The following is a 10,191-nucleotide window of genomic DNA, read 5'->3' as shown; positions in this document are numbered from 1 at the left end:
CTATGATCAGTATCAGATTAAAATGAATCAAAAGTAATTTAACTAATATGTTTGATGAATAAAATATAATTTCTTTGCAGAAAGCGATAAAATGAATTATGTAATCAAACAAAACGAAACGACACACTTTTGCAAGATATACTAAATAATGTTTTCAAGGGAGGTTACTCTATCAAAAATGTTGTCTGCTAAAACGAAAGGAGTCTGTCAAGTAAGTGTTCATTTTGCGCATTGCACTAGATATATCTTGGTTTTAGTTGTATTGAGTAGACCTAATGGACTTATGGAATCGTTATAATATTTTGTCAATTGATACACTATTTTCCTTGATAATTAATATTATTTTTTACACCTAACGTTTGTCTGTCCCGACTGCTTCACTAACAAAGAGGTCGTGTTGATTTTAAAACCACGCTACGGTAGGCCTACATGATACAAGGTACATGTAATCTTTACACTCTAGTGTACTAAAATGTGACCTCTACAAGATATACATCTACTGTTCTCACTGCGTTCAAATAGACGGCGCGCTTCAATGAAGCTTTATCTTGTCTTACACTGTTACCTGTGGCTGTGTCACCTGACAACATCTTTATTAAATCCAATATTATATTACGTCGGTTTTAAGAAACTTCTAATGGGCAATACATAATGATCAAATGTGCCTCGTCGTGCTATACCTCTAACATTTTTGAAGTACATCTTATTATCTGATTGTCTTATTATTATTAATCTTATTTTGGTTTGTTGTGCTTGCATGGTCCTAAGAAGTTATGAACCAGGGTCAGTGGGTCATTTAAAGATGCTCCACCGCTGACAAATGATATTTTTTCACTATCAAAAACAGCAGCAGACGATTAAGTATTTTTCTTCAGTTACAAAATTTACTTACTTTACACCATTACCGCCGTTGAAAAGTTTGAGCTTCTAATTTTACTTCAAGTTAAAAATATAAAAAATAATTGATTGCATCCTGAAAAAATTCCGTGGCACTATATCCTATATGGAATGAAGTACTGATTGTGCATGACCCAAAGGCAAAATAAATTATTTTACCTGGTATATAATTTTTTGTGTTAATTAGACTTATGTATACACGATTAAACACTAATTATTGTTCAAATAATGAATACCATTTATGCTCTGTTGGCGGTGGAGCATCTTTAAAGTGTACACGGAATGGAAAATGATATTTAGATATGTTATTCTGTTTGATCTCCTGACAAGGATGTTGAAAACCGCATCAAAATCGGCCGCTTCAGTACCGAGATACCGCCCTCCGAAGTGCTCGATTTTTACCTGTATATCAACTGCTAATCAGGGAATCGGCCGCTCACGCTGATTTGGGGAATAACCGGATGTGACGTCACGAGGACAAAGGCAGTGAGGTGTTTGGTAGTGGGGTTATAGCACAAAGGTGGACATATATGTATTCCTAAAATGGGGTTACGAGAATTTTACAGATATATATACAGTATAAAGTTATGGTGACGATTTAATTATATAAAAAATAGGAAATATTGCAACTGAAATCATGCTAAATACATAAGTAGATTAGCGGAAATTATAAGTTATTTATGTTTCTGGTATAAGCCAGGTGTACCTTGTGTAAAAACTTTTAAGTAGAGATCTTATCTCTGTTTTTACAGCTTACTAAATTATCAAACCTTGGGAATATTCAATTTTCATAATGTCATATAAAAAGAGACGAATTCGAAAAATGATGGTCATATAATTATCCATTTGAATATGTTTCTGTATAAATAAAACTTCACTTGGCCTAAGGATTTCAAGAATCAGAATAACAAAAAGAAAAGGTGTTAAACGTATTTCATAGTTCAATACACGTAAATATCACAGACATAAATTGGTTAGGGGAGTAAATAAAAAAAATAAGCAACTTATTGACAAATTGAATTTAAAATACATAATTCATTAATAGCTGTAACGAGTCTATCTTCCTTTTATAGCTACATGTACATGTACATGCATGAGAACATATGTTATTTTAACAATATTCAACAGTACATTTATTGGTCATATAGATTATCATTTTTAGTATTATATAATGATCGATATTGACCGAAATTCACAAAGAATTGGATATCCAAAATCTAGCAACTACCAGAAATATCAAAATTCTGACATTGTGCATCATATTTGCATTGTTCTTTCTCGACATGCCCTTTGTAAATAATTTTGTAGTTTCTGTTAGAAAAATACATAAACATATAACTAGAAATATATATACGAGACAAATGTATATATTGGTCATTCTGAAATATACAATTATGTATACATCTAGTGATTTATACACTTGTTATATGTTATGTTCGAACGGTATATTTTACTGTAAACCAAGGATTTATAAGTGTAAACAAATATGACATAATACAACAATTTAATGATGGTCCATCGCTAACTTACCTGTGATCTTACTTTTGACACCTGACGTGAGCAAATCAACGAAGCGTGACAGGTCACTAAACACCTTTCTTACGTAATCTGGTTATTAGCCCCCTCATTAGTCTCGGTTGACCACGCGTTTTAGTTACTGCAGTATACAGGTAAAGAGATAAACGCAGCACGACATTGGCTATTCGGACGTTCTGATTTTGTTTTGTACTTGATATCTGCAACTTGAATCAGACTTAGACATCTTCAGTCTTTTTTTTCGTCTGACTCCTGCATGATTTATTTTTTCAATTAAAGACACTAATAAATGAACTTGAGCGAAATATCAACAAGTCGTCGGATGTATTGTATTATATGAAAGCTGAATGTATTTCGTCAAAAAAATGGATCGATTTCAGATAAAACGCAATAAGTAGATGAATTTACATATATGCAAAAAATTCTGTTTAGAATCATAACTTAATTCGTATGGGTAGGTTATATGAAAAGTCAGAAATTTGTAAAGCAGGTTTGACCAGTACAACGACCCGAGTCGGGTTTTGGATAACAAAGTCAAGAATCCTTTACATAACATTCATGTATATGTGATTCCAAATACCGTAGATTTGCAACGTACGTGGATTATTATAAACATTATATTGTGTATAATTGTGCAGAAATCGCGCAGAAATGTTCATTTATCTACGACAGGTACATCAATATATGCATGGTATAAATCCCTATTTTCAAGCGTATTACAAACTCATATCTGTGATTGAGGATAATATTAAATAGGTATCGGACATGTACACAGGTACTTGTGTCTGTAAAAATCGATATTTACAAACAGATAGTTTATATTAGATGGCAGACACAGAAAATCGTCACTCTATTTTATGCGAGTAGAATAGGTCTCGTTGTCCTCGTGACGTCACAGGTCAGGGGTCCCGAATCGGGGTCAATGGCTTGGGGCTTCAGGTGTATTCTAGAGAAAAGTCGCATTATCTCTAATACCGTATTCGCTATGAAACTCGTACTTTCTCCATTCTAAATTTTATACAATGACACATTTATTAAGCCTTATATACCAAACCATTCCGTGTACACTTTAAGGACACGTCAGGTTTAGGCGGTGGAGGAATGAAGGAAAGAAGAGTACTCATAGAAAAACCACTGACATGTGGTCAGGGAGAATCTTAGCTATACCAGTATACTGTAGTAGCGGAAAAGATATCACTTTCTGACTGACTTTTCCAGTCAGAAGGTGATATCTTTTCTGCTACAACGTTAACAGTATCTAGCAGAAGCTATGACAACTGCCTCATATGGTGGAGGGCTTGTTGTAAGATGTGTGGGTCATCTGTACCACTCAGTACCAGTGACCTTTAAACACTTGCCTTCTGATTGAGGTATCCGGTCACCAATAATTGACCCAGTTCAGTTCCGCTACCTACCTCTCTTCATAACTCGCAAGTTCGCATATACTACTTAACATATTCCCAAAGTTTGAAACAGGTTGGCAAGCTTTCCAATTTTGTAACAGGAATAACAAATGTATCATATTTGAACCCAGGACCTACAAACACTAACAAGATGCTCTATTGATTGAACTTCCTGCATGGTCACGGATGATTGACCCAGTCCAATACAGCTACATAAATTGAGGGTTCTGATTTGAAAATGACTTAATTTCTGACACACCCAGAGCAAATGTTACCCACTATCTAAATATTGTAAACATACTTATTTTAGCACAGTCAAATTTTAGTGTAAGTGTGATCAAATGTAAATTATTATTTATTGGATATGAATTAGCGCAATTCGGTGGTTCACTACCGGAAATATCCTTTTACAATATTTAACGCTGTACATCAATTAATGATTGAAAGACAATGCTGTAAGAGTTATAATATAACCACAGCTAAAATAAGTATGTTTTGTTTACAGTATAGGTGCAATAAGAATCCGTACACATATAGGTGTCCGGTGAGTCCATAGACTCCATTACAGACAGCATCTTCGATAGCCAAGTATTTTATATCAGCTTTTGTCTGGCATCAAGCATCTTCACATTTGTATTTTAAATGTCATCTCAATAACTATGAGTTCCAGAGACTAATTGACTCTTAATAACTCTTTGTGGCCACATTGGTGATAATGTGTGCAGTGACAGCCATGCAGTTCTGACGAATGATCAATTGACCATAAAGCAATAGGTCAAATTTAAATGTAGATACGGTGAGGATATACACTGTTAAATTAAAGTGTTCTTATTTGCTCATTATGATAATGTATATAATGACTAATGTTTACATGTAAACTATTGACTATTATTTTTTTCAATCAGATTTGAAAATTAAGATTTCTTTCAATGGAATGGCATTGAGTTTAATGCGCAGCAAGATGAGAACATTTGTGGTTGGTGTTGGGGTGACAAAGTTTGAGAAGCCTATGACTAAAGCATGGGACTATCCAGACATGGGCAAAGAAGCAGGTATGGAATCAAAGTCAAAATAACAGTTGGCATGTATCTCAAATTCTCAAGACATGTATCTGTCTTTGTGGTGCTGCTGGTGCATGATTTCTTAACAAAAATGAATTAAACTCTTCCCTTGGATGTGGAACATTGAAATTTTTATGAAGATTTAAAGTAATCATACGAATGCTTGTGCAATACTGGGGTTTCAAGATCCCAAATTAATGTGGGTAAAGTATTGATTAATCCTATCTTCTGGTGATTATGACTTAATCATTTGGTGTCAATTTTGTGACATCATTATCATCAAAAGGTAGAACTAATCTACGGTAACTCTTATTTTATACCCACATTGTTTTGGGATTTTGAAACTTGTGTATAGCATTTCTCATTTGTGAATATTTTGTTGAGTCAAGTGGACTATTAAAATGCTCCTTCTATGAAATTAATTTTATGAAGTTACTGACAAAAATACATTGTTCAGTGTATTGAAAATTCCTTCTCGATATTAACTTGCCTTTATATTGATTTGAAAGGTGAGGAAGCATTAAAAGATGCGGGACTGGCCTATCAGAATGTTAAGGCTGTTGTTGCCAGCTACTGTTACGGAGAACCAACTTGTGGACAGCGAGCAGTGTACAATCTTGGACTCAGCGGTGTCCCAATCTTTAATGTCAACAACAACTGTTCCTCTGGATCTAGTGCTCTGATGTTAGCCAGGCGATTGGTACAGAGTGGGATGGAGGACTGTGTCATGGCCTTGGGTAATTGTTTAAACTTTAAACATTATTACTATTAAATGAAACATTATACAATGTATACCATATTTGACCCATGTACCATGTCTTGGTAAGGACATTAGGATAACAATTTACTCAAATGTATATTTCCTGTATTTCCTCTTTGATGTTTCATCCAATGCAAATTGTCTAAGAGAACAAAGATAAGGCTATTTATTTGACTATAATATATAATGTTTACATTTTATTCTCATTCAAACTCTGTAGTCATTGCAATACTGGATGCAATGGGACTAGAGTGTTTATTTGTCATATAAAGAAATTTAATGTGGCATTAACTTATGACTTTCTGACAATATTTATTAATAACACCATCAGAAGTATGGAGATAAAGGTGGAGGGTAGCTTATAGAAGCATGGTTGCTTTTTGGCTGCAGTGATAGTTGGATGTTTGTTGCGGACTTACAAATTATTTCATAATTTCTTAATCAATGCCATTAGATATGACCAATCATCAGGGTAGAAACTGCATAGTATTATGTATGGTTTGCACCCCTTTTGGCTCCTCAATCTAAAATTTTCATACCTGCTATTTAGTAATTAAATTGTTGAATTTCAAAAATCAAGTACAGTGTATATCCTGGATACAATTGCTGTAGTATGATAATTGTGTATCATTGCAGATGAAGTTACCATGGCAACCATACAAAATATGCATCAATAAAGCAAATTTTCAAATATGCATTTTTTGGCCTAATTTTTGCTGATTTTTATTTCTAGACATCACAAAAAGCGTCCAAAAACAAATTTTATATCTCTCCTAAGTATGCATCTTAAGTGCCTATATATTCATAGAAAATGCTCAGTTTGTTCAAGATTGCTCTCTATTGCTTCTTCCTGAAAATATCTCACAAATTTGCTAAAAAAATGGCAATATTTTCAAATTCTCATAGTTTATTCATATTTTGGATGGTTACCACAGACGCTAGAACTTTAATAATAGAAAATTATCATCAGATGTATCATGGATGTACTAAATATTTCAAATACAACAGTTTAATTGCTTACCACTTAGTTGAAAAATTGATGCTTACCACTTAGATTTGGATTTGGGGCCAATAAGCTTTGTACCCTAACCATACATACATTTAGTCCTTTACAAATTTTATATAAATTATTATGCAAATACAGTTAACACACATACCTGTTTATTTGTATGATTCAGGTTTTGAAAAGATGGAAAGTGGTCTATCTGAAAAGTATACTGACAGAACATCACCAGTCAAGCGCCATATGGATCACATGGTGAACATTGGGGCAGATCCTGGTCTGATCCAGCCTCGTCTTAATCAGATGACATCGGATGTTGTTAAATTGTTTGCATACGCAGCTCGGGAATACCTGAATAAATATCCACACGCAACTCTAGACGATATGGTGGAAATCTCGTATAAAAACCATAAGCAAAGCATCAACAACCCAAAGGCAACTCTGCAGAGGGTTATCTCACGTGAGGACATCAAAACGAAAATCCCCCTATGTGACCCGATCACGTTTTGGATGTCGGCTCCAACAGCCGATGGTGGTGCAGCGGCCATTGTTTGTAATGAAGACTTTGTGGTGGCAAATAATCTCCAGCATCGAGCTGTGGAAATAGTTGCTCAACACATGGTCACTGATATGGACTCTTCCTTTGGTAGGAGCTTCCAGGATCTATCAGGTTACGGTATGGCTAAGGAGGCAGCCAGACGTTGTTATCAGGACTCTGGATTGACTGCCCAAGATGTTGATGTATTGGAGGTTCATGATTGCTTCTCTTGCAATGAACTCTTCATGTATGAAGCTCTCCAGCTGGCTGAAGAAGGAAAAGGCCCAGATTTGATTCGTAATGGAAAATGGTTTAAAAACAAAAAAGGAGGAGAAATTTGTAAACTTGGTGGGAAGTGGGTTGTGAATCCTTCTGGTGGGCTCGAGTCTAAAGGACATCCTATTGGGGCAACAGGTACATCTTTTAATATGTTTAATCTACAATACTATGCAAATCGGATGGTAAAAAATGTCAACATATAGTATTTGGTATAACTTACCACTTATTACTGATTATTTGGTAAACTTAACACATTCCGTTAACATCTGCCATCTGTCGTCAGTCGTACGCCGTCAGTAAACTTTTTACATTTTAAAATTCTTTTCAAGTTCCACCAGTGAGATCTAGTGAAACTTGCCTGAAATGATCCTAACATGATTCCCACCAGTTGTAATTTTTTTGGTTGATCCGAAATTCAAGATGGTGTCCACAGCTGCCATCTTTAAAACACATTTAGAAATTCTTCTCAAGTTGTACCAGTGCAATTTGGCCAAAACTTGCCTCAAATGATCCTGACATGGTCCCGACCAAATGTTATTATGTTTGGGGTTGTTCTCAAATCCAAGACGTCCACCATGACACAATTTTTAATTCATTTCCTATATGACTGTTGTTAATTTTGTCAGATGGCCAGTAAGGCCATTTGGCCTCTTTTTACAAAATCTTGCAAAAAATAGAAAATTGTGCAGCCATTGTATACAGTTATCTCCCTTTGATTCGGCTAATCCTTTATAGAAAACTATCCGTCATGAAAGTGGATACATATATTATGCTGCTTATTCTTTTGACTTGTTTATGATTTCTTTCAGGATGTTATGTTGCTTATAACTTTGTTATTACAGGTCTGGCACAGTGTGCAGAACTTGTGTCACAGCTGAGAGGAACAGCAAATCTGAAACAAGTGGACGGAGCAAAGGTTGCTCTCCAGCACAACTTTGGCATAGGAGGAGCTGCAGTCGTGACCATGTACCAACGGCCTGGACAACTTCAGAAACAATCTAAATTGTGATTGGACTGTGATCTGTGAATTATTGTAAATACTGTACTGATTACTAATTAAATCAATAAATTTGAAGATACTGAAATTTGAAGATACAAAGGGTCATACTAGAAATTAAATAAATCAAGTCTTTGTAAAAGAAAAAGCAAACGTCCATGTCTGTTTATAACAAAATACAAATTTGCCTTTTTGATTTAGTCCTGATTATTTATTATACTGGTATACATATACTTTTATTCTTATCGGTATATTACACATAAAACAATTGTATTACTTTCCATTGATTCACTTCTGCATTTATTGAAGGCCAATCTGAGAGGAAAAATGAAAATATGCTTTGAATAAAAAGTTTTGAGGACTTTTTGAGTGACATGATTGGGTTTGTATTTATATGATTTTAATGACTGTATTGATCATAAATGCAGATTAGAAGGAATTCTCGTTGGAATGTAATAACGGTAATTATAATGACTTTCACAAAAAAAAATGTATTATACATGTAGATTCATGGTTATATATATTGTATACATCTTCCTTAATAATGATTTTTTTCTTAACGTTAGTCAGATTTGTTTATTTGAGATGGTTATTGAACTTATATTTTTGAGTTTGTTTGATTGTGATATTTCTTAGTGCTAGAAAAACAACAACAATAATAACATATATTGTAATTGTTGAAGACCAATATACGGAACTTCATAGTGGTATGGAGTTAACCCCAATTATAATTTGTTATCAATATGTCAATAAACTGGTGATGGGAGTGTGATTGCAAGGTAAATACAAAGGTATGGAGGGTGATGAATATTTGAATCAGCTCTGTTTATAATATGGGTCATTATTTGAAGTGTTAAATTTTATATTTGTATACATTTGTTTGGTTCAAAAGAATAAAATGAGTAAGAATTTAATTTACTTCACAGACAATCCAAGTTCAATAACTCAGGGGAGACAACTACAGCTGACATGAAATTTCAAATGGTTTAATTGATTTCCAACAATTTGTTTATAAAAAATAGTTAATGTATTTGTCAAATGAAGGAAATGATATCTATGTTCACATGTATGTAGGGGTCAAATGGATACTCCAGATATTTTAATATATTCTTCTGGAAAATACCCTATTCAAATAAGCGGAATTCTCATTACCTTTCTTTGCTTCAGAAGACAAATCTAGTCAAATTTAATTGAGTTTTTACTGGTAAGTCAATTTCCAGGTGTAAATTCTGTATTTAATTAGAGGGTATTGAGTTGATTTTGAGATAAGGTGTTTAGTGTCATTTATTGTAATACCAGGTATATCAGATCCGACGGTTGCAGTCTAGAGACTAGTGCTCATTGAATAAGCAGTATGTTTTTTTACGATTGTTTTATATGTTATGTGATCATGGTGATGAAAATCAATAAACTTTAATCACTAAATTTCTTTCCACCTTTGTGTTTTGTTTACTAAATAGCACTTTGATTTATCAGAGTTAACGTTACAGTAACTTTATTTGCATGGGGGAAGAGGGGTACACAATGGAATGGTGGTGTAAAAGGAGATGACAACATTATTTAAAACATTACTCATTTTCAGTCTAATAAAATCAAACATGGACCAGTTAAGTGGGCAGAGATATATGTGGAGTGTCAACAGCCATTTGCCCCCACTTTTTAGAGAACAAAGAAAAGTGTTGGTATAGGAGAACAATGGAAAACCAATTATAGTCAG

At 34.0% G+C, this 10,191-nt stretch overlaps 1 protein-coding gene across 1 annotated transcript; it reads left to right on the top strand.

Annotated features, from left to right (window-relative positions):
- The first annotated feature begins 146 nt into the window (after nucleotides 1-146).
- On the top strand, nucleotides 147-9,903 carry LOC138325419 (sterol carrier protein 2-like). Its single transcript, XM_069271080.1, has 5 exons — nucleotides 147-211; nucleotides 4,742-4,888; nucleotides 5,407-5,634; nucleotides 6,836-7,612; nucleotides 8,320-9,903. The coding sequence occupies exons 2-5, from the start codon at nucleotides 4,771-4,773 to the stop codon at nucleotides 8,484-8,486; spliced, it is 1,290 nt and encodes a 429-aa protein (XP_069127181.1). The 5' UTR covers nucleotides 147-211; nucleotides 4,742-4,770; the 3' UTR covers nucleotides 8,487-9,903.
- The last annotated feature ends 288 nt before the right edge of the window (nucleotides 9,904-10,191 follow it).

This window comes from Argopecten irradians, chromosome 6 (genome assembly GCF_041381155.1).
Source record: "Argopecten irradians isolate NY chromosome 6, Ai_NY, whole genome shotgun sequence".
Lineage (NCBI taxonomy): Eukaryota > Metazoa > Mollusca > Bivalvia > Pectinida > Pectinidae > Argopecten > Argopecten irradians.
Note: the sequence above shows the minus strand (reverse complement) of the source record. Positions and strands in the feature narration are given on the sequence as shown.